This window comes from Bos mutus, chromosome 1 (genome assembly GCF_027580195.1).
Source record: "Bos mutus isolate GX-2022 chromosome 1, NWIPB_WYAK_1.1, whole genome shotgun sequence".
In the NCBI taxonomy this organism is placed as follows: domain Eukaryota; kingdom Metazoa; phylum Chordata; class Mammalia; order Artiodactyla; family Bovidae; genus Bos; species Bos mutus.
Genome location: NC_091617.1, coordinates 79,300,750 through 79,326,070, shown reverse-complemented (window position 1 = coordinate 79,326,070; position 25,321 = coordinate 79,300,750). Strand labels below are relative to the sequence as shown.

At 42.4% G+C, this 25,321-nt stretch overlaps 1 protein-coding gene across 1 annotated transcript in view; it reads left to right on the top strand.

The window, feature by feature from the left end:
- The window catches only part of ST6GAL1 (ST6 beta-galactoside alpha-2,6-sialyltransferase 1), a 73,212-nt gene that overhangs the window by 26,817 nt on the left and 21,074 nt on the right, over positions 1–25,321 (top strand). Inside the window, 4 exon segments of the mRNA XM_070371891.1 lie at positions 1,256–1,385; positions 6,827–7,092; positions 7,094–7,473; positions 17,838–17,935. Coding sequence (XP_070227992.1) covers positions 6,878–7,092; positions 7,094–7,473; positions 17,838–17,935 — 693 coding nt within the window. The 5' untranslated portion in view covers positions 1,256–1,385; positions 6,827–6,877.

Here is a 25,321-nt window from a genome sequence, read left to right as displayed (position 1 = left end):
TCATTCTTTGTCTCATGAATCTTCTTCCAATTCTCACCAAAGCTGTGTAAGGTAGGGAATTGTCTTATATGTGAGGAAATAGAAATATACAACTTTTTCCCCTTGGAATTATTTATTCAATCTTATTTCCTGGAAGTATAATAACTTGGTTCATAGTCATAAGCTCTTAATTCTTTGGTGTGATTACTTTCTAAAAAAGTTAAGTTAATTTCTACTGCTCTCTTGAAATATACCAATTTCATTATAATCTGCCTGTCAATGAGTATTATCATTTTGAAAACTACTGGTTAAAGTTAATTTTATAAACTAGTATCTTAATATTCCAGTTACCTCTTTTGGGTTTCTCTCAAGAGTAATCATAATTTCATATGTTTATTAATGGTATTTTCTGTTTTGTGATTTGTTTGCTCATGTTGATTGCCTGTTCATTTTTAAAGGCTTTTACTGTGAAACTTTTGCACACCTTGAGTCTTATTTTCCTTTTTATTACAATATTTTTATTGTATAGAAGTTGGAATTTTCATGCAACTATTAAATTTCCTTTGTTATTTTTCTACATTCCATCAGACGAAAGAAAGCTTACAAGTATAGAGTTCTATTTTTAGCTTCTAAAACACATTTTTATAATTTCTTGTAACTCTAAGAGTAATGCATGTACACTTAAAATTTTTTTCAATATACAAAAATTTATAAAAAAATGAAAATGCTCATTACTCCTTATTCTACCTTCCAGGTATGTGTGTGTGTGTATATATATATTGGTATAGTCTTTCCTCTTTCTCACATTTGAATTTAAAATTTTTTTTCTGAATTTCAGTTAACATTATACTCATAAAACTTTCATATATCATTAAATATTCTTTGATAATAAATAACTTTTAAAAGATCTGTTTAGAGTTCATTTCGGATGAACTGAATCCTGTCTTCTTAAAATTGCTATTTATGTATGCCCAAACCAGAGACTAAACAATTCTTTCTTCCCAGGTTGGTGTATGGTGCTTGCTTCATCTTTCTGTCATGTTCTTATTAGTATTGGACTATTTTTAGGATTTCTGTGCTGTTTATGAGCCCAGAACATTGCACCTGTAATTGACTTTTGTCTCTTTTTTTTTTCTGAGCCCCTGGGGCTTCCTGGATTGAGCCATACCAGGGCCCACATTGGAGTTTGGCAGAGGTCCCCGTCTATCTTTTTAATCTTTAACCTTTCTCCTCTTGGAAACTGGTGCTTCACTCTGTTTTACTGTCCTCTTTGTAGATGGTTTTTGATCATCCTGAGAAGAATGAGCCTTGGCCTCCAGACCCAGTAAAACAGACATCCATGGAGAACAGTGTTCGTTCCTGAGGACCTGGAGGGCTTGCAGCCCAGGAGGATTAGCTAGAAGCAGGTAAGGAACACCTGGAGGAGTGGGATGTGGAAGCAGCATGGGGGTCCATACTCTGTTTAGGAGAGGCACAGTGGAGTGCGCTGGTAAGAAGCCATAGGGGCTCAATGTATGGCTACAGCTTTGCTGTTTTCTTTGTGTTTTTTATTTATTTATTTTTCAGTCCCTAGTGTTGATAGGTGATTTGCCTATTTCTATAAACTATAAATATAAGATTTAAATTTATTCTGTAATTCAATCTACCTTTTTAAAGCACCTATTCTGGCCAAACCCTGCATTTGATACCCAGCAGGTAGTGATATAGTGATATAGATGGGGAGCCCTCCTTTGGGATTTTCTTTCTGTTGGTTCAGTGTTGGCTTATTCTCTGTAAGTGATAATGTGAGTTGTTACTTATTCCTCTAGAAGCCAGGAGGGGGTTGTTAGCATTCATTGATAAGTCCAATCAATTCAAGAATCCTTTATTGAATACCCACTGTGTTCCAGGTGTGAGGGGGCACTGGAATTTCAGAAATGAGCCAGGAGGAGTCTCCCTCTAGCAGGGGGTCAGTATGAAAAGCAAACATTACTGGGACTTCTCTGGTGGTCCAGTGGCTAAGACTTCATGCTCCCAGTGCAGGGGGCAGGGGTTTAATTCCTGGTCTGGGAAGTAAGATCCCACGTTGTAGAGCATGGCCTAAAGACGAAAATCAAAAGCAAGCATTACTAAACACTAGAGATGAATAGCAGGGAGCAAGAACAGTAGGGAAGGGGAGATGGCCTCCACAGGAGCCCAGAAACGGAAAGGCTGTTTGGTTGCCAGGCAAATGGACAAGAGGAGAGATTCCAGCAGTGCAAAATTGTAGAGAAGTAAGAAGGCAATCAGAGAAATGATTGAGAAATTAAAAACTTGGACTATTTTCCCAAAGAATTTGGGGAAAAATATTGACTATTCCTTTCCTTCAGTCTGGGCTGTTTAGATGAAACTTATTCAGTCTGTGTCTCTCTGTAGCAGCTTGAGAGATGAGATTGACTCTCTAAGTCTCTCTGACTAGAGGGTCTAGCCAGTGGTGGACTTGGAGCCTCAACAGAGGATGGTGTTCAGAGAACTGGGAGCCCTGACACGAGGTTTCAGATGAGTGCCCATGGCACTCATGACAGTTCAGTTCAGTTCAGTCACTCAGTCGTGTCTGACTCTTTGTGACCCCATGAATCGCAGCACGCCAGGCCTCCCTGTCCATCACCAACTCCCGGAGTTAACTCAAACTCACGTCCATCGAGTCAGTGATGCCACCCAGCCATCTCATCCTCTGTCGTCCCCTTTTCCTCCTGCCTCCAGTCCCTCCCAGCATCAGGGTCTTTTCCAATGAGTCAACTCTTCGCATGAGTACTGGAGTTTCAGCTTTAGCATCATTCCTTCCAAAGAAATCCCAGGGCTGATCTCCTTCAGAATGGACTGGTTGGATCTCCTTGAAGTCCAAGGGACTCTCAAGAGTCTTCTCCAGAGCACTGACCTTAAAGGCTGAGGTGCTCTTGAAGTTGTAAGACTGTGTATGGTTGAAGGTTTGGAGAACTCTTCTTTCCCGGGAAACCTGACCTTTGAGGGCAGGGTTTGGCAGGAAGCTGAACACAAGCCCTTCTGAGCCTTGGCCCAGTGAGATAGTGAACCAGGTTCCACATCCCTACCTCCTGTCTTATTTCACTTATACACATAAAAGTTAAGTCCAAACTCCATCATTACCAAATCACTCACGCAACTTTGAAAATTATTTATGTTTACAAAATCATAGTTTCTTTAGTTATAAATGAAACTAATAAAATTTCCTCTGCTTATCTCACAGGGTTGTACTGGGTCTCATAAATCCAATTGCTGGGTCACCTAAATGGTAAAATAGTGCACAGTAGCAGTGTCAGCACAGATAGTGAGGGTGTTTATTTTGTGATTGTCCAGCAGTTATCTCATTAGAGACCCTGAATTCTGAGTCTTAAGTCAACACTGACTTTTCACTGTACTTTTTCACAATGCCTGTCCATTAATGCAAAAACCATGGACTTTTAGTCAGACAAATCTGGGTTGGAATTCTGGATTATAAGTATGCTCACCAAACTCAGGAGAAGAATAGAGGAAATAAGTACTGGCAAGGGTGTGGAGAAAAGGAACCCTCATACACTGTTGGTGGGGGTGTAAATTTGTGTATCCACTGTGGAAAACAGTATGGAGTTAGCTTAAAAAATTAAATATAGGACTACTGTATAATCAAGGCAGTTCCACTCCTGGGTATTTATCCTGGAAAACAAAAAGCTAATTCAAAAGATTTATGCATGCCAATGTTCATTGCAGAATTACCTATAATTTATAATTGCCAAGATATGGAAGCATCCTAAGTATCCATCAACAGATGACTGAATAAAGAGTATGTGATATATACATGTATATTCACAAACACAATGGAATATCACTCGGCCATTAAAAAGAATAAAGCCATACCATAAAACCTTGCATTTTGTGATATGGATGGACCCAAGGAATATTATGCTAAGTGAAATAAGTCAGAGAGAGAGAGACCCACAAATACTGTACATTTTCACTTACATGTGGAATCTACAAAAACAAAAAACAGAAACAGACTTAGAGTTACAGAGAACAAACTAATGGTTGCCAGAGGGAACGGTGATAGGGGGAAGTGTGAGAGAGGTAAAGGGGGTTTGAGGTATAAACTACTAGTTATACTTAAGTGTGCTGGTGTGGCTGGCTGGCTAGAGTATCAGTTATAAATAAGTCAGAGGGATGTAATGTACCGCATAGAGACTATAGTAAAAAATGTTATAATGGTACATAAGAAACACAAGCTGGAATCAAGATTGCCGGGAGAAATATCAATCACCTCAGATATGCAGATGACACTGCCCTTATGGCAGAAAGTGAAGTGGAACTAAAAAGCCTCTTGATGAAAGTGAAAGAGGAGAGTGAAAAAGTTGGCTTAAAGCTCAACATTCAGAAAGCGAAGATCATGGCATCCAGTCCCATCACTTCATGGGAAATAGATGGGGAAACAGTGTCAGACATTTTTTTTTCTGGGCTCCAAAATCACTACAGATGGTGACTGCAGCCATGAAATTAAAAGACACTTATTCCTTGGAAGGAAAGTTATGACCAACCTAGATAGCATATTCAAAAGCAGAGACATTACTTTGCCAACAAAGGTTCGTCTAGTCAAGGCTATGGTTTTTCCTGTGGTCATGTATGGATGTGAGAGTTGGACTGTGAAGAAGGCTGAGCGCTGAAGAATTGATGCTTTTGAACTGTGGTGTTGGAGAAGACTCTTGAGAGTCCCTTGGACTGCAAGGAGATCCAATCAGTCCATTCTGAAGGAGATCAGCCCTAAAATTTCTTTGGAAGGAATGATGCTAAAGCTGAAACTCCAGTACTTTGGCCACCTCATGCGAAGAGTTGACTCATTGGAAAAGACTCTGATGCTGGGAGGGATTGGGGGCAGGAGGAGAAAGGGACGACAGAGGATGAGATGGCTGGATGGCATCACTGACTCGATGGACGTGAGTCTGAGTGAACTCCGGGAGTTGGCGATGGTCAGGGAGGCCTGGCGTGCTGTGATTCATGGGGTCGCGAAGAGTCGGACACGACTGAGCGACTGAACTGAACTGAATCTATAAAAATATCAAATCACTGTTTTAGACCTGTAACTAACATTATAAGTGACCTGTACTTCAGTTATACTTGATGAAGGACCTGAAGTTCAGGTTGATGAGTCATGGCCAGTGCTCCACTCTGCCACTGTTTGCCATTCCTCATTGCCTCCATGTGGCTCTCATGCCCGTGGGCGCTGGCGGGGGTGGGCTCTAACCTTCTGTGCCTTATATTTACCTAGTTCAAAGTCCATGAATGTCATTCTCCTTTGGTGTTCCCAGGACCAGTGAATGAGACATGGCAGAGATGATTACTCCACAGAAACAGGTGCAGAGAGGTTAAGAGACTTGCCTAAGGCCACCAAGAGTGGGGACAAGAAGCCAGGTTCTGTGATACCCATTTCAGTACTCCTACCACCTTATCTCTGATAACCTTAGGAGCAGGCTTCCTGGAAGTCGACTATAGATCTGTTTCTTTTTTTTTTTTTTGAATTTTTAAAAATTATGGTTGATTACAATGTTGTGTTAATTACCACTGTATAGATTCTTAATCAGTTAGCAAAATCCTAGGGGTAGTTGCTTTAACTCATTATGGTAAATAAACCTAGTTACTTAGGGAATAAGTTAATGTTTTCCAGAAGATTACAGACATTATTTGAATTCAAAGTTCTTCCATTTTCCGTTCAGTTTGACAATAAATTCTGGGAAAGCAAAGTAGGTCTTTACTCAGATATAAAGGAGCCTATTCAGGCTCTATTTAATTTGTGAAGTCCATTTTCTAGAACTTTCAGCATCCTGGACATGATGCAGTGAAAGGGTCACGGGTTAGGAAAGCAAGTGCGCTTGGATTTGAATCTCAATCTACTATTCACGCAGTTCTGTGATCCTAGGCATTTCTCTTAATTTCTCAGCACCTCAGGTGGTTAATCTATAAAAATGGAGATTATGGCACCATCATGGTTGGTGATGGTTAGGGCTTTTCTGCACAGCTCTGGAGATGCCCTTCATGTTAGGTTATTATTAACATGGTGCTCACTGATATTGTTTATCATGATGCCCCCTGGTTTATGATGAAATTAAATGAAATAACCTCCTATGTGCTTAATGCATTTTTGTTTTCATTTCCTTAACTGGTCACATATCTGCTATCTTATTAGGAGATCCCATCTTCTGCTATGAGGAGAGTCAGTTTCCTGCCACATGTAGAACTCCATAAACCTGAATGTTCTATTGTGAAGCTAACCCTTGGCTTTCTTCTCGCACAGGAATCTAGCACCAGAGCCTTTAGAGAAATGCACTGTGCACCTACCACACCGTCTATGGTGAGAGGTCTCTTCCTGGCAATTTTAAAAGGAGGCCAGGCCTTTTTATGGAGTTTGGCTTCCTGTGACATAGACACGTCAGCCTGCTCTGCTGTTCTCTTTTAGTTTTTCAAGCATGTATGCCTTCCTTGAACAAATAGTGTGAGGCCCTATGAACTGAGTGTGTAAGTTGTGGTTCTTGACCTCAGGGAGCTCAGAGAGTACTCAGGAAGCCAGACTGAGACAACAGGAAACTAAGATTCAGGGAGTACAAAGGTGTGGTGGGCAAGTCCATAGAGTGCTCATGGTTCAGAGAGGAAGATGAGAGTGTCTGAGGATGACTTTCTACATTTCAAGCCCAAACTGAGGGTGATTTTTTTTTATTTTGGAGACTTGCTGAAAATGGGAGATAGGCATGGGCTGGAATTCAGTTCTCGTCACTCTAAAGCCATTGCTTAGCTCGTCATTACTTTTGGCTGTTCTTTACATCACTTTCTGCCTTGTCTCACTTTTTTTTAGGCATATTTTCCTGCTCAGAACAGCGTGGTTTCCTTGAACACGTCCTTCATTATGACTCGCACCAGCTTGAAGAAAAAAGTCTTCAGCTGCTGTGTGCTCATCTTTCTCCTGTTTGCCATCATCTGTGTGTGGAAAGAAAAGAAGAAAGGGAATTACTATGAGTTCCTTAAACTGCAAAACAAGGAATACCAGGTGTTGCAGGGCCTGGAGAAACTGGCCGTGAGCTCTAGTTCCCAACCTGTGTCCTCCAGCAGCACCCACAACCCAGAGGAACATCCAGGCACTCGGTGGTCCCAAGGCCAAGTTGAAGGCTACCTTCCAGGTGTGGGACAAGGACAGCTCCTCCAAAAACCTTGCCCCCAGGCTGCAAACTATCCGGAAGAATTATCTGAACATGAACAAGTACAAAGTGACGTACAAGGGGCCAGGGCCCGGGGTCAAGTTCAGCGCAGAGGCCCTGCTTTGCCACCTCCGGGACCATGTCAACATTTCAATGATAGAGGCCACAGATTTTCCCTTCAACACCTCTGACTGGGAGGGCTACCTGCCTCAGGAGGACATTAGGACCAAGGCTGGGCTGTGGGGCAGGTGTGCTGTGGTCTCTTCAGCAGGATCTCTGAAGTCCTCCCGGCTGGGCCGAGAAATAGGTGGGTTCTGCCGTGTAGAGACTGTTATCTGAGTGGCCAGTGCTCATTTGGACCATCTGGGCACGTGGACAGGGGTGGGGACTAGTAGTCCCAGTATGGCTCGTGGACTGGTGGAGCAGCCCAGTCGGTGTTTCTCAGATGTGCTTCACGAGTCAGAGGTGGCAAGGGGGCAGTGGAGAGAATGGGGATCCAGTCTTCCAGCAGCTTTATTAATTTGAATAGCTCTATTTTGATCCATTTTAAATACTGGTGTCCTACAGAAAATTTTGTTTGAAAAGAAAGTTCCTTTGCTACCAAGAAGGAAAACACTGCATTAACATTTAAAAATATTTAAAGCATAGATCTCTACTTTATCTTCAGGTCCTGAAATTCTATAATTTACTGATTAATTAGCAACTAATTATCTCTTTTGGCCTCAATGACCTAACTAATTTTTAGTTTTGCTCTTTGAAAGGAGTTAATTGGGGATTCTGGACCAATTCAGGAGGTTCACAAATCCCTACAATCATATGAAAACTATGTGCTGTTTATGTGTGTTTAACATGCGTATCTGTATAATTCAGCCTGCGTTGTTCCAAAGAGAGAGTCCATAGCTTTCTGTTGTATCTCAAAGGGGTCTGTGACCCCCAAAATCGTTAAAAATCACTGATGAGAATATATAAATTTGCTTTCCCCAAAATTTGTCATAGTTCATTAAGATAGACAAACTAGGGTTAACATATACACTATATGAAAGAGATAAACCAACAAGAACCTGCTGTATAACATAGGGAACTAGTCTCAATATTTTATAATAACCTATGAGGGAAAAGAATCTGAAAAAAATTATATATATGTATTTCATGGGCTTCCCAGGAGGGGAAAGAACTGGCCTGCCAGTACAGGAGGAATAAGAGACTGGGGTTTCATCCCTGGGTTGGGAAGATCACCTGGAGGAGGAAATGGCAACCTACTTCAGTATTCTTGCCTAGACAATCCCTTGGACAGAGGAGCCTGGTGGGCTACGGTCCATAGGGTCACACAGAGTTGGACACAGCTGAAGTGATGTAGCATGCATATATATGTATATGGGGTGTGTGTGTATGTATATGATTCACTGTGCAATACCCATGAAGCTGATGCAACATCGTAAATCAGCTATATTTCAGAGGCTCAAGAGGGAGGGGAGATATATAGATATAGATATATATAGATATCTATGTATCTATAGATATATAGTCATAATGTAAAATTACGACTGATTTGTGCTGTTGCACGGCAGAGATCAACACAACATTGTAAAGCAATTATCTTCTAATAAAAAAATAAAAAAACTATACTTCAATAGAAATAAACTTAAAAAAGTAGAAAGTTGATCCAGATTTGTAAACATAGATATAGCACAGTGCTATGGATTTGCTTAATGTGCCTTAGTTCGATTGTTCTGAGAGAATGTGTTTTCCATGATTGTGAAATGAATTAGGCTAAAGAAAGCAAAGCACAGGAAGCCTAGCTCTTCTGTCAGGCCCTGGAAGGTACTGGAGCAGGTGAGGTCATATGTCTCCTTTTTTATTTCCTTCATATGACTGCCAGGAAAAATGGTCTGAAACCGAGCATAGGCTCTCAAAAGAAGTAAAGTAGACCCAAATTAGATTCTCTAGAGCAGAAAGAAGTGATGAGATCATATTTTATACTTCCCCAAATGGGCAGCACTTAGGAATAAAAGCTGCCAAGATAACCAACCCCACCCCAACTTTTGCTTTTGCTTTTTTGGTTTCTTTTGGACTTCGTTTTCTAGAAGCTAAATGTAATTGGTTTTTATTTCATCTATAATGGAACTAGATTTCTTTCTTCCTTCCCCAATTTTTCTTTTAATGGTAATGTTTAGAATATTCCAGGTGTTAGCTGATCCTCTTCTTCAAGTCACCATTGCCTGCCTGGCTGGAATTGTGTTGAAGTTTCAGGTAGAACCTAATACTTCCATGAATTGGAACTATAATCTTTATTTTTATGTACTTCATAAAACATTGGAGGGGTTTAACTAAACTTTAAAATAACCTTTTTCTATAGACTGCAGTTATCATTTCAAATATGTGATTTCATGGAAGGACTTTGATCCTGAGATCTAACAAAAATCATTAGAGTCAATCGAAGAGTTGACTCGTTGGAAAAAGACTCTGATGCTGGGAGGGATTGGGGGCAGGAGGAGAAGGGGATGACAGAGGATGAGATGGCTGGGTGGCATCACTGACTCGATGGACGTGAGTCTGAGTGAACTCCGGGAGTTGGTGATGGACAGGGAGGCCTGGCGTGCTGTGATTCATGGGGTCGCAAAGAGTCGGACACAACTGAGCGACTGAACTGAACTGAACAAAAATCGTGTGCTAGACTTCAAATGTTCTGCCTTTTATTGGGTATTTCCCTTGGGCATTTAGTCTTACAAATACGTTAAGAAATTAATTCATGTATTCTTTTATTCCCTCATGGATTCATCAACAGTATCAAGTAGGAACTTAGAATACAAAGAGGAAAGAGAGAGGAAAGGCCTTCTGTTAAAGGCCTCTGAGCTTGCCAGGCCCACAGCCTTCCCATCACATCTGGAATTTGTCCAGCTTATTCCCAACTGTTGAATATATCAAATAGTTTCAAATTGTTTGCTCTTAAACGTAGTACTGCTAATGAGTTTTGTGAAGATAACTTAAGTGACTGCTGCTGCTGCTGCTGCTAAGTCGCTTCAGTCGTGTCTGACTCTGTGTGACCCCATAGATGGCAGCCCACCAGGCTCCCCCGTCCCTGGGATTCTCCAGGCAAGAACACTGGAGGGGGTTGCCATTTCCTTCTCCAATGCATGAAAGTGAAAAGTGAAAGTGAAGTCGCTTAGTTGTGTCCGACTCCTAGTGACCCCATGGACTGCAGCCCACCAGGCTCCTCCATCCATGGGATTTGCCAGGCAAGAGTACTGGAGTGGGGTGCCATTGCCTTCTCCGTAAGTGACTACTACTGCCCTCCAAAGGGGAAATACCCTCAGGAGCAGGGCTAGAAGACCAAGTAACATATGTTTTAGGGCTCTTTTTCTGGGGCATTACAAAACTGTTTATCAGAGGAACTGTAACAATGTGTTGTGTCTCTGGCAGTCCCACAAACCAGCCAACAGTGGGCATAGTAATTTTTAATTGTTTTTGATACATACACATGTAAAGTATCTTAGATTTTTTTGAATATTCATTTCAAGCAGTAGCACACTTAACAAATATTATAACTAATAGGAGTAACACGTATGGTGCAACTGCTGTGTGAGTAACAAGCCTTGCTCTTTTAATCCTCCCAGTAATCCCACGAGGTAGGTACAATTATTGTCCCCGTTTTACTGATGAGCCAAGTATTAACACTCAGAAAGCTTACACAGCTGGTTGATAGTAGACTGGGACTTGAAACTGGGGTGTTTGACTCCAAGGCCCCCACACTTAGCCTAAACTCTTCTTTTGTGCCCCATGGTGATTGTAGTTTTATAATAATGAATGAATCCCTTGTCAGGTTAAAATAATAACTTCATATTCTTCCTGATTTTCTCTCCTAGAAGAGAGGAGAAGAGCATTCTGAGACAAAAGTAAGAAGCGAAGGCTGCATGGAAAAAAAAAGTGCAGAGCATGTTTAAGCATCACAAATAACCCTGTTTGGCTGGGAGGTAGGGTCTCACAGGGTGAAGAGGGCTGAGAAATGAGATCGGAAGGGTAGTCAGGGTTCAGTTCTTAGAGGGAGTTGACCATCATAATAAGGACTTTGAATTTGGTTCTTTAAGCCATGGAGAGGCCTAGAAGATTTTGAGCAAGCAAGTGTTGGGATCATGTGTGTTTCAGAGAGGTTTCATATGTCTCTGGGTCTCCTTGTCTCAGGGGATTGCAATCTAATCTCTCTGCTGTTAGGGAATATTGCCACATCCAATGGGAAGTGCCAGGTCTGTTGAGCAGTGGTGGTGGTGGTGGGAAGAAAAGGTTTGACTTGAGAGGCTTCGTGAGGTGGAAGAGACAGAACTTGGTTCTAATTAGACATGATCTTGAGTCTAATTGGTAGGGGTAGAAGCCAGGGTCTCTGGCCAGGGAGCAGGCTATATTATATCAGCAGGGAGCATTCTTCTGGAGGAAGACAGGTTCCATTTTGGATGTTCTAAGTCTGAAGTGTTTGTGGGTAGATACCCACTATGCAGTTGGGTATTTGCTTTCAGGGAAGTGTAAGGGTGGGAGATTAAGAGTCATTTGTTTCAAGGTGATAGTTGTAATCCAGAAAAGAAGATTGATGAGAAAATCTAAAGCAAAGTTTACATTTGAAGGGCAAGGAAATAACAGGGACAAACAAAAAAAAGAAAAAAAGAAAAAATCAGAAGGACCAGTAGGAAAGGCTGAAGTGAAGCAGGTGTACCACATGATGGAAAGCAAAAGTGGGTAGAGTTTGGGCATATTTTTGGGCAGATGGAGTTCCTGGGCAGAGTGATGACTGGGAAGACACCCTTGGATATTGAGTAGCTCAGACAGCATGATTGTTTATATCAGGGTTCTGCAAACTTTCCCTATAAAGGGCCAGATGGCAAATATTTTTGGTTTTGAAGACATACAGTGTCTCTTAAAATGACTGCTATTTTAGTGCAAAATCAACCACCTGCGTGCATGCATGCTCATTTGCTCAGTCATGATTGATTCTTTGTGACCCCATGGACTGTAGATGGCCAGGCTCCTCTATCCATGGGATTCTCCAGGCAAGAATACTGGAGTGTGTTGCCATTCCCTTCTCCAGGGAATCTTCCTGACTCAGGGATCGAACCCGTGTCTCCTACATTGCAGGCAGATTCTTTACCATCTGAAAATCAACCACAGACAGTAATAAATGAATGTATCTGGTTATGTTCCAATAAAACTTTATTTACAAAGATGAGGCAGGTCAGATTTGCTCTGTGGGCCATAGTTTGCCCACCCCAATCTGTGTCATATCTAGTTTTCCTAGTCAGAATCAGAATATGGTCTTCCATACATGGTTATATGATTCATTAAGCTCATTGGAAAATATAAAAAAATATTTGGTCCAAGTAGTGATAAAATTTCTTTCACCATAATTTCTAGCTATTTGGAGTTATTATACCCGGACCCAGTAGCTGTGGATTTCTCCTGGTGATTTCCTCAAGACCTATTCAAGCCTGAAAGTTTTTTAGTCTTCAATAGCAATAGCAAAGGACAGTTTGACAAATAAGAATCTAATCCCTTTTTTTATAAGCTTAAATTTAGTGGTCTGTTTTAAAGTTTTCTTCTTTGATTTTTTTTTTTAAATCTTAGAATAAAATTCAAACTTCATACCTTCATAGCACAGCCTGCATGGTTTGCTTTTTTCCAGTCTCTTCCACTGCATCCTTTATTTTTTCTTTCCCTCATTCACTTGTTCGCAGTTAAGTCCTTACCCTCCTTAGGGTCTTGACACTGCTGTGTCCTCTGGCTGGAATTTACTTTCCTGGACCCTTCCCATATATATGTATATTTTTTTCAGATTCTTTTCCATTATAGGTTACTTTTGTGCCACAGTACTGATCACAATCTGTAGTTATCTTGAATATAGGTTGTTGTGCTTATTTATTGCCTTTCTCTTTACTGTGGATTTCAAGGTCTCTAAGGGCAAGGACCTTGATTTCTTGCTCACAACCATTGTCTCTAGTGCCAGGCAGAGAGTAGGTGTTTAATCAGTATTTATTTATTTATTCATTTTATTTTATTTTTTAAAAATTTTATTTTATTTTTAAACTTTACAAATTGTATTAGTTTTGCCAAATATGAAAATGAATCCGCCACAGGTATACATGTGTTCCCCATCCTGAACCCTCCTCCCTCCTCCCTCCCCATACCATCCCTCTGGGTCGTCCCAGTGCACTAGTCCCAAGCATCCAGTATCGTGCATCGAACCTGGACTGGCAACTTGTTTCATACATGATATTATACATGTTTCAATGCCATTCTCCCACATCTTCCCACCCTCTCCCTCTGCAACAGAGTCCATAAGACTGTTCTATACATCAGTGTCTCTTTTGCTGTCTCGTACACAGAGTTATTACTATCTTTCTAAATTCCATATATATGCGTTAGTATACTGTGTTGGTGTTTTTCCTTCTGGCTTACTTCACTCTGTATAATAGGCTCCAGTTTCATCCACCTCATTAGAACTGATTCAAATGTATTCTTTTTAATGGCTGAGTAATACTCCATTGTGTATATGTACCACTGCTTTCTTATCCATTCATCTGCTGATGGACATCTAGATTGCTTCCATGTCCTGGCTATTATAAACGGTGCTGTGATGAACATTGGGGTACATGTGTCTCTTTCCCTTCTGGTTTCCTCAGTGTGTATGCCCAGCAGTGGGATTGCTGGATCATAAGGCAGCTCTATTTCCAGTTTTTTAAGGAATCTCCACACTGTTCTCCATAGTGGCTGTACTAGTTTGCATTCCCACCAACAGTGTAAGAGGGTTCCCTTTTCTCCACACCCTCTCCAGCATTTATTGCTTGTAGACTTTTGGATCGCAGCCATTCTGACTGGTGTGAAATGGTACCTCATTGTGGTTTTGATTTGCATTTCTCTGATAATGAGTGATGTTGAGCATCTTTTCATGTGTTTGTTAGCCCTCTGTATGTCTTCTTTGGAGAAATGTCTATTTAGTTCTTTGGCCCATTTTTTGATTGGGTCATTTATTTTTCTGGAATTGAGCTGTAGGAGTTGCTTGTATATTTTTGAGATTAGTTGTTTGTCAGTTGCTTCATTTCCTATTATTTTCTCCCATTCTGAAGGCTGTCTTTTCACCTTGCTAGTAGTTTCCTTTGGTGTGCAGAAGCTTTTAAGTTTAATTAGGTCCCATTTGTTTATTTTTGCTTTTATTTCCAGTATTCTGGGAGGTGGGTCATAGAGGATCCTGCTATGATGTATGTCGGAGAGTGTTTTGCCTATGTTCTCCTCTAGGAGTTTTATAGTTTCTGGTCTTACATTTAGATCTTTAATCCATTTTGAGTTTATTTTTGTGTATGGTGTTAGAAAGTGCTCTAGTTTCATTCTTTTACAAGTGGTTGACCAGATTTCCCAGCACCACTTGTTAAAGAGATTGTCTTTAATCCATTGTATATTCTTGCCTCCTTTGTCAAAGATAAGGTGTCCATATGTGCGTGGATTTATCTCTGGGCTTTCTATTTTGTTCCATTGATCTATATTTCTGTCTTTGTGCCAGTACCATACTGTCTTGATAACTGTGGCTTTGTAGTAGAGCCTGAGGTCAGGTAGGTCAATTCCTCCAGTTCCATTCTTCTTTCTCAAGATAGCTTTGGCTATTTGAGGTTTTTTGTATTTCCATACAAATTGTGAAATTATTTGTTCTAGCTCTGTGAAGAATACCGTTGGTAGCTTGATAGGGATTGCATTGAATCTATAAATTGCTTTGGGTAGTATACTCATTTTCACTATATTGATTCTTCCAATCCATGAACATGGTATATTTCTCCATCTATTAGTGTCCTCTTTGATTTCTTTCACCAGTGTTTTATAGTTTTCTATGTATAGGTCTTTAGTTTCTCTAGGTAGATATATTCCTAAGTATTTTATTCTTTCCGTTGCAATGGTGAATGGAATTGTTTCCTTAATTTCTCTTTCTGTTTTCTCATTATTAGTGTATAGGAATGCAAGGGATTTCTGTGTGTTGATTTTATATCCTGCAACTTTACTATAATTATTGATTAGTTCTAGTAATTTTCTGGTAGAGTCTTTAGGGTTTTCTATGTAGAGGATCATGTCATCTGCAAATAGTGAGAGTTTTACTTCTTCTTTTCTAGTAAGTATTTATTGAAGGAACAAAAACATTCTCCTTTTTCATGGTCAGCCAGGGGCCTATCCCAAGCCTCCTGTGCTGGGTGTTCTCTATCTGCCTCTCCAAACCCACGCTCCACCCTTTCCTGGGAAGTAGAAATGTAGACTGTGTCACCTGGGCATTCTTGCCCTTTTGGCTTTCATTGGGAACTAGACAGAGGAAGTGGGCTTCCCAGGTGGTGCTAGTGGTAAAGAATCTGCCTGCAATGCAGGAGATACAAGAGATGTGGGTTCAGTCCCTGGGTTGGGAAGATCCCCTGGAGAAGAGCATGACAACATACTCCAGTATTCTTGACTGGGAAATCCCATGGACAGAGGAGCCTCATGGGCTATAATAGTCCAAGGGGCTGCAGAGACTTGGACACGACTGAATGACTGAGCATACAGATAGTGGAAGCACTGGCACAAATCTGAGACTAAGAAGGAGGAGAGTGAGGCGGAGTATCTGTCTTCTCCCCCAACCCCTTCCCCGTCCCATCTCACCTTTTAGAATGAGTACAGACTGCTTCTCTTCCTTGACTAAAAGTTTCAGTCCCTTTCGGGTTCTCTGAGTCCTGCTTGCTTCCTTTTCCTTCCAGGCTTGGAGGTCAGAGGAGAGAAAGAAAAAGAGATTGTGTAATGATTCCCTCTGAGGTTCCTGCCAGGTGGCCTCCTGCTACCTGCAGTGTAGCAGTGGGGTTCCCTGCCATATCCAACCCCAGGGCATGGTCCCATTCCTTGTTTGACTTTTACCTCATTAAACTCCACCCACAGCTCTGTAAATAGTCCTTTTATTTGATTCTCAATGACTGCATTTGAGCTTGCCATTCTTATCTACTGGGACTCTCAGATTAATAACTTATTCACCTGCGAGATGGGAAAGTTGACTGAGGGAAGTTTCTAATGCATCAGCATTTCTAGCATGGCTACTGCTGGTCACTTTTGAAACCAGTGGTTAATTTCAGCAAAACTGATTGCAATCTGAGTTATCTAAAGATAAACTTGCTGCTCCATTTGTGGTTCTCTGTGCCTGTCTTGTTATCTGATAATGTCTAGACTATGAACATCTTATGTAACTTTTTAAAGAATTTTATTTTTAATTGGAGGATAATTGCTTTACAATGCTGTATTGGTTTCTGCTGTAAAAGAACGTGAATCAGCTTTTTTTTATACATATATCTCCTTCATCTTGTGCTTCCATCCTATCCCCAACCCCCATCCCACTCATCTAGATTGTTATAGAGCACTGGGCTGAATTCCCTGTGTTACACAGCTAGCTATCTATTTTATACATAGTTGTGTGTGTGTGTGTGTGTGTGTGTATAACAATGTAACTTTTAAACCCTTTTGATAAAAATTTTTTCCCTAGGATTGAGGATAAGGTTGTTTTTGTGAATGAGGTATCTAGATTGCTGGGGTGTAGGGATACAAAAAGAGGGAGGCTTTCATCCCTTAATTCTGTGGATATTCTCCTTTAGACCCACTTATATTGAGCCAAAATCCACTCCTACCCTTCTTCTCCTGATGCCACCTTTTTGCATGAACCATCCAAAATCAATCCCTCATGGAAAGAAATTGAACAGAGATCTGGACTGACCTCTAAATCCTGTGCAGATTTCAGTGGTGAACTGAAGCTTGTTTGATCACGTAAACTTGAAAGGAGCTCTCATAGGATCAGAGGCTCCAGGTTAAAATGGATCTTAGAAGTCATCAGTTCCTTCCCCCCTCAGATTGATCATTGTAGATAGAGGATCTTCTCCTAGTCTTCCAAACACTGCTTGAACAGCTACAAGGACAGAGAATGAGAGCTGGGGAGTGAGTAGATTTTTTAAAAGATGGTCTACTTGATCTTGGCTGGATTGAAGATTTTGTTCCTTACAAAGAGCCTTTTTTTTTTTTTTTTTTTTTAAATAGAAAATACGGGGTTTAGTTTAGCTCTGTGACTTCTTATTCCATCTCGTCCAGCACCCAGGTCTGTGACCCCTCCAGGGGCTTGGATTCCTAAAGGGAACACTTAGGGAGCTGTCGTGTGCTATGCCCAGCCAGCTTTTCAGAGTGCCATGGGGATACTCTGCACTTGTGGATTAAGCCAAGCTTATGGTAGGATCTTTGATTTTCTGATAAGGATAGAAGTATGACCTACTGGTAATACCAAGAGAATGTCTGGTTTGCTCCTTTGGTAACTGGAATAGTGATTCACTGGGAGTAATGCATTGGCCCTGTCCACATTGCCCCTGTGCGACACTGAATGGGTTTCAGGGACACCAACGTACGGACCTCTTTAGCCTTCGCAGTGATTGGGCAGACAGCTGGTGGTCTCTGCCTGTGAACCTGACCTGACTGTGCCATACAAATATGGTCACTGTCCCCTGAGTACCATGAGGACATAAAGATTGGGAAGTATTATTCCCTTGCCCTCCTCTTCCTTCTGCCCTCTCTCCCTCCAGACCTTCTCTCTCTCCTCATATCGCTGATGTTCACACCGTCATCACTGCTGATGTGTTGTTTCCTTGTGGTTTCTAGATGATCACGATGCAGTCCTGAGGTTTAATGGGGCACCCACAGTCAAATTCCAACAAGACGTGGGCACGAAAACCACCATTCGTCTGGTAAACTCTCAGGTAAAACTTCTTCTGTGCAGAAATACATCCTTCCACAAACATGGGTGGTGCTGAGTAGGGTGCAGCCATCAGTACAGAGACTCTGCAGGTAGCCTGTCTGCCATCGAAACCAGCTCTGCCTTTTGTGAGCTAAAGAGTCGTGCATATGTTACTCCTGCCTCTCTGAAGAGGGGACAATGATAGTGTCTATCTTCGTCACAGGGTTGTGACGAAGGAGTAAGAAGATCCACACAAAGCACGCAGTGGCTGGCATTTATGTGTCAATGTTATCTACTCTGATATTTATGTGCGCAGAACTGAGGTGGCTATGGAGGGTACACTGGTGAGTGAATCAGACTCAGCCCTGCTCTCATGTAACTTACAGATACAGTCCAGTAGTTATACAAACAAATGTAAAGTTACAACAGATAACTACAAAGAAAAGGGTCAAGGTGCCACCAGAACCCAGAAAGGGGAGGTGTCCCTAGACAGGAAGTCAGGAATAGCAAGGAGGTGTCTTTGCTGTGCAGGAGGAGTAAGGGGTCATGGTGAGAAGTGTGGGAAGAGGCAATGGCCTGGGGAAGGTCCTGTGTGGAAGGAGACAGGGGGGCACCAGGACCCAGAAAGAGGTGAGAGTCTCGGGGGGTGGGGTGGGGGCTTGTAAAGGGGGACGAGGCTGAGGATAAGAAGGAGCTTGGCCACGGTGCTTGTCTTCTTCTTTGATGCACGCCCACACTTGCATTTTGTAAACATCCCTGGCTTCCAGTGATCACTGCAGTAGATGCAGTGGGTCCAGTGGATGGCGAAACACGTTTAAGAGGCTCTTACAATCGTGTGGACTAGAAATGCTGGCAGTTGTACCAGAGTGGACATGCAAGTGACTGTGAGAAATGATGGATCTGAGAGCTATTCCATGTGTGCAGATGACAGGCTCTATGTGGGGTTGAGTGTGAGAGGTGAAGGGAGGAGGCCACAGATGCACCTGGGCTTCTGGCTTGTGTAACTGGCCAGCTAGAGTCACTGAGACTGCAAAGAGTATTGGAGATGTTTTGGGTTGTGAGGGGCTTGGTCAGAAAGGCGGGCAGAGATAAAGAAATATATATATCTTCTGGATATGCTTGATCTGAGCTGCTTTTTATGTATCTGTGAAGAGAGGTCAAGTTGTGCAAATGAGATTGGAGGTCAGTGGAAAGGTTTGGACTGCAGATGAGGATTTGTAAATCTTCTCTTTCTATGTGGCAACAAACAGTGGGACCAAATGAGAGCACTGGAGAGGTGTAAAGAGAAGAAAAGTCCATGCAGGAGCTTTGGGCAATGAGAGCAGTAAGAAAGACGTCAGCGCCACTAGATTCTGCTTAAAGGCCAATTTAGATGAAGATTGAAAAGCATCATTCTCTCCTTAGCAAAATGGAGGTCACTGTTGGCCTCAGCAATAGCTAGGTGATGAAGGGAGAGTGATAAAGCCAGAAGCCAGACTGGAGTATGAGAAGTGAGATAGGTGGAGGATGGCAAATACGGAGAGTTCCTTCAAGAATTCTGGTTCTGAAGGGCAGAGAGAAATAGAGCAATAGTTGGAGAGAGAGTTGAGTGTTCCAGGGCTCGTTTTTGTTCATGTTTTAGATTAGAGAGAATTGAGAATGTTTAAAAATCAGTGGAAAGACAGTCACAAAAGGACAAATACTGTATGTTTCCACATACCTGTGGTCCCTGGAGTAGTCAAACTCATAGAGATAGGTGGTTGCCAGGGCCTGGCAGGAAAGAGGAATTGTTGTTTAATGGATATAGAGTTCTAGTTTGGGAAGATGAAAAAATTCTAGAGATGGATGGTGGTACAAACCCAGGTTGTACAATAGTGTGAATGTACTTAATGCCACTGAGCTGTACACTCAAAAATGCTCAAAAGAGTATATCTTCAGTCAGTTCAGTTATTCAGTCATGTCCAACTTTCTGTGACTCCATGGACTACAGCACACCATGCTTCCCTGTCCATCACCAGCTCCCAGAGCTTGCTCAAACACATGTCCATCAAGTCAGTGATACCACCCAATCATCCTTTGTTATCCCCGTCTCCTCCTGTCTTCAATCTTTCCTAGCATCAGGGTCTTTTCCAATGAATCAGTTCTTTGCATCAGGTGGCCTAAGTACTGGAACCTCAGCTTCAGCATCAGTTCTTCCAATGAATATTCAGGGTTGATTTCCTTTAGGATTGACTGGTTTGATCTTGCAGTCCAAGTTTCTCTCAAGAGTCTTCTTCAACACCAGAGTTCAAGAGCATCAATTCTTTGGCACTCAGTATTTTTTATGGTCCAATTCTCACATCCATACATGACTACTAGAAAAACCATAGCTTTAACTATATGGACCTTTGTTGGCAAAGTAATATCTCTTCTTTTTAATATGCTGTCTAGGTTGGTCACAGCTTTTCTTCTTATGTTACATATATTTTATCACATACACACAAATTTAAGTCAATGAGAAAAAAAAAAGTTGATCCAGAAATTGAATATACTAAAAAGAGGTGACACTGAAGTCAATGGTAGGAGTGGTTGGTCCAAAACCTAGCGGAAGATTAACCCCAGCAGGAGCAGGTCAGAAAGGAAGGAGGACTGGGGAGGGGGAGTAGCTGGAGGCAGTCTGTAGTGGTAGACTGAAGGGGCTTCTGTTTTCTCTGCAAAGTTAGGATACAGAGAAAATGAGACATTTTGTAGGGAGGTGAGGGGAAGAGAGGTTTTAGTAGAGGACGTTTGAGCCAAGAAGGTTTGAAATTGTCAATGAGGATGGAGTAAACCAGAGGAATGGAGCAGGATCTCTAGGCATGCTGACCACGTTGAGGTTGGGACCAGGGATTCAGAGAGAAATTCAGTTGTGTTTGCTCATAGGTGGTATGACCCACAGGTCAGCAGGCAGCTGAATGTGAGGAAGCATGGAGGAGGCCTGAAAATTCTCTTGGATTTGGAAGGCTACCCCGTTCTTGGGCATCTCTTCTAGGTGTTGGAAAGTTGCTCAGTCGTGTCCCACTCTTTGTAACCTCATGGACTATACAGTCAATGGAGTTCTCCAGGCCAGAATACTGGAGTGGGTAGCCATTCCCTTCTCCAGGGAATCTTCCTAACCCGGGTATCAAACCCAAGTCTCCGGCATTGCAGGTGGATTCTCTACCAGCTGAGCCACCAGGGAAGTCCTCTGGGTGTTTAGTGATGAATTAAACCTCAATCCTCAAAGATTCTGAAATTTTAATTTCTAGCAATTGCTCTCCTGGGTATACATGCAAAGGAAACCAAAACAATGCTGTGAGAAGATCCATGCACCCCAGTGTTCACTGCAGCACGGTTTACAATAGCCAAGACATGGAAGCAACCTAGATGTCCAGATAGATAAATGAATTAAGAAGATGTGGTATATACACAATTGAATATTACACAGCCATAAAAAAAGAATGAAATTTTCCCATTTGCAACAACATGGATGGACTTGGAGGAAATTATGCTAAGTGAAATAAGGGGATTAAGAGGTAGAAACTACTAGGTACAAAATAAAAAGCCACAAGGATATATTGTATAGTGCAGGGAATACAGCCACCATTTTATAGTAACTTGAAACATAGTTGCTATGCTGCGATTGAAACAGTATATAATATTGTTTATCAACTGTACCTCAATAAAAGAAAATAAATAAAGCCAAGGTAAGTTTGCCTGAGAATTACCAGATAGACCTTGATCCGATTTCTCCCTCAGCACTTCCTGCGTGAGTGACTTGAGCAAGTTGCTTTATCTTTCTGAGCCTCAGTTCCCTTATTTGTAACAGGGAAATAGTTACCATTCAGGGTCTTTGTAGGATCCAGTGAGACTGCTTAGTGTGGAGCAGGTCACTCGGAGGCCCGCGTGCTGCAGTGAGGACTCAAAAAAGGGTGGCTGTGGTCACTAATGCAGAATGAAGCCCTGCCCGTGTCTGCGCAGTCTCCATGTCCTCTCATTTCCTAGGCAACTGGGTTTCTTGGCTCCTAGTAGGGATGCCAGCCAGCTTGGGGTTACTTCAGAGGTGCCTAGCAGAAGGAGAAAGTTAAAGGATAATTTTCAGGAAAAAGTAAGCTCATGACTCTCATAGAGATAGTGTCTATTTTATTCATATGAGGAGGGAACCAGGCACATGTTATAACCGCTTCAGAGAAAAAGTCAAAACAGTATCAAAATTTGAATAAAGGACAAAAAAAACCCCAAACCACCTCATTTTTTTTTTTCATCTTTTTTTCCCATGAGGTAGGCAGGAAGAGGAGGGAATCTACTGAAATTCTACTGGGCAAGGTTGAATAAGCATGTCTGTAGTTTGCTACAACTAAGAGCTGTAAGACAGCTCCTCTGTGGTCAGAATCTGATAAAGAAAAAGGGTGTGCTGCAGACCATGCATAGTTTTCCTCTGAGGGACAGCATTTGTCCTGCACTTCTGGATGGCTGTGCTCCCTCTGCCAGGGCTGAGAAGAGGGTAGCTGACTTCCCAGGGTGCTGTGTCCACTCATAACAAAAGCATTTCCTGTCCTCCTCAGACACACTGACCCTACTTCCTGTCCTACTGTAAGTGGCACTGAACATCCAGGCTGTTCAGTGCTTTGGCACTGGTCACGGGAAGCTGCATGACCGCGCTCCTTGTGATACTGACGTGTGACTGATGCCCTTCTGTTATCGTCCTTTCTCATCTTGCTTTTCGAGGAAGCTGGCAGTCAGTCTCCTTTGCCTTTTGCCCAGGTTGGTTATCTCAGCTGTTTTGTGTCTGCTTCTGAGCAAACTGAGTCCCCACATCACACACAGACTGCACCTGGCACTCCACAGTTCCTGGGGGCATAGCTGTGATCTGTGGGCTTGGTAAATTATGCCTTTGAGCAGCTCATTCTCTTCCCAGAGGGAGAGCTCCTCTGGACGGCAGCTGGGCCCAGGTTTGTTTGCTCAGCACCCAGCCTCCTCACCTGCAGAGATGTGCATCTGGCCTGTGACAAGGCCATGGAAAACAAAGAGGTGGTTCCTTACTGAGAAGATGGCTTTTTATAAGAGAATGGTGTCACACTGTGAAATTTCAGTAGATCTATTTGGGCAAGTATATGCCAGGTATTGTTATGAGATTCAGCTGGAAAGCTATAGTTAGCTAAATGTGAGTCTTTAAATAAATTCAATTGTGACTCTAAGTGTAAAGGTTTTGTGAGACTGAGCTGAGCCCCTGCTGGGCCCAGTGCTTCCTTAGAGACACTTGTACAGGTTGGGAAAGAGAAAACCATGCACAGTGGGACATATGCTGACTGGACTTCACCCAGGGCATTTCCAGATCACAGGACTTCCCTGGTGGCTCAGACGGTAAAGCGTCTGTCTACAGTGCGGGAGACCCGGGTTCAGTCCCTGGGTCGGGAAGATCCCCTGCAGAAGGAAATGGCAATCCACTCCAGTACTATTGCCTGGAAAATCCCATGGACAGAGGAGCCTGGTAGGCTACAGTCCATGGGGTCGCAAAGAGCCAGACACAACTGAGCGACTTCACTTCACTTCACTTTATCTTGAGATATGAGGTAGTGCCACTTACAAATACCTCCATCATCTAAGGGCCATATTTGTCTTATCATATTTAATCTTCATGATAACCCTATGAGGTGTGGTCACCGAACATTATTTTATATGAGGACAAAGGTCCGTCTAGTCAAGGCTATGGTTTTTCCAGTGGTCATGTATGGATGTGAGAGTTGGACTGGGAAGAAGGCTGAGCACTGAAGAATTGATGCTTTTGAACTGTGGTGTTGGAGAAGACTCTTGAGAGTCCCTTGGACTGCAAGGAGATCCAACCAGTCTATCCTAAAGGAGATCAGTCCTGGGTGTTCTTTGGAAGGAATGATGCTAAAGCTGAAACTCCAGTACTTTGGCCACCTCATGCAAAGAGTTGACTCATTGGAAAAGACTCTGATGCTGGGAGGGATTGGGGGCAGGAGGAGAAGGGGACGACAGAGGATGAGATGGCTGGATGACATCACCAACTCAATGGACGTGAGTTTGAGTGAACTCCGGGAGTTGGTGATGGACAGGGAGGCCTGGCGTGCTGCAGTTCATGGGGTTGCAAAGAGTCGGACACGACTGAGTGACTGAACTGAACTGAACTGAACTAGCTTCAAAGAGTCGAAGGGAGTCGCTCAGGTTGGGTAGGAGATAAGCAGTAGAGGTGGATTGAATCTAGGTTTGTTTGCTGGTGGTATTTTAACTCCCCTGAACTTTCTTTTAAGCTTTTCTAGGTCGTTGCTTGGAGAAGGAAATGGCAACCCACTCCAGTGTTCTTGCCTGGAGAGTCCCAGGGATGGGGGAGCCTGGTGGGCTGTTGTCTCTGGGGTCGCACAGAGTCAGACACGACTGAAGCAACTTAGCAGCAGCAGCAGCAGCAGGTCATTGCTATTTTTCAGAGCCAGAGAAGGAGATTGACTTGATGATATTGGACTCAGGGTACCTTCTTACTCCAAACCTCTAGGTCATAAGTGGTTTTCAACATGTCAGAGCTGCCCTTGGTCTTCTTTTCCTTGTGTAGCCCATCTGTTGTGGTGTGGGGCCAGCTACCCTGATTCCATTCAGTCAATCAAATAAGTTCCCACAAGATCCTGCCTAGTGTGAGGGAAGAGCAGAAGGAAACAGTGCTCATAAGGACTTCCCTTTGGATGAAGAGAAAAAGACACCCCACCCCCAACATGTTGTTATTGTTGGTCAGTTGCTAAGTCATGTCCAACTCTTTGTGATCCCATGGACTGCAGTGTGCCAGGCTTTCCTGTCCTTCACTATCTGTCAGAATTTGCTCAAACTCATCATTGAGTCAGTGATGCCATCCAACTATCTCGTCCTCTGTCGTCCCCTTCTCTTCCTGCCCTCAATCTTTCCCAGCATCAGCGTCTTTTCCAGTGAGTCAGCTCTTCACATCAAGGTGGCCAAAACATTAGAGATTCAGCTTCAGCATCAGTCCTTCTAGTGAATATTCAGGGTTGATTTCCTTTAGGATTGATTTGTTTGATCCATGCCATCCAAGGGACTCTCGAGAGTCTTCTCCAACAAGGCCAGTAAAGGTGAAGTGCAAAAACAGAGTATATTCTTTTTCTATGAGTCTGACTGTTTTAAGATAACTCATATAAATGGAATCATGCAGTTGTATTTCCCTCAGTATAATGTCCTCCAGGTTCATCCTTATTGTCATATTTGGTACAATTTCCTTTTTTTTCCTTTTTTTTGAAGTTAATATTCCATAGAAACAGACTGTTAAGTGGTGGTTTCCAGGGGCTGAGGTGAGGGGCAGATGGGGAATTGCTATTCAATGGGTATAAAGTTTCAATTGTGCAAGATTAAAAAGTTTCAGAGATCTGCTGTACATTGTGTCTATAGTTAATAATACTGTATTTTGCAC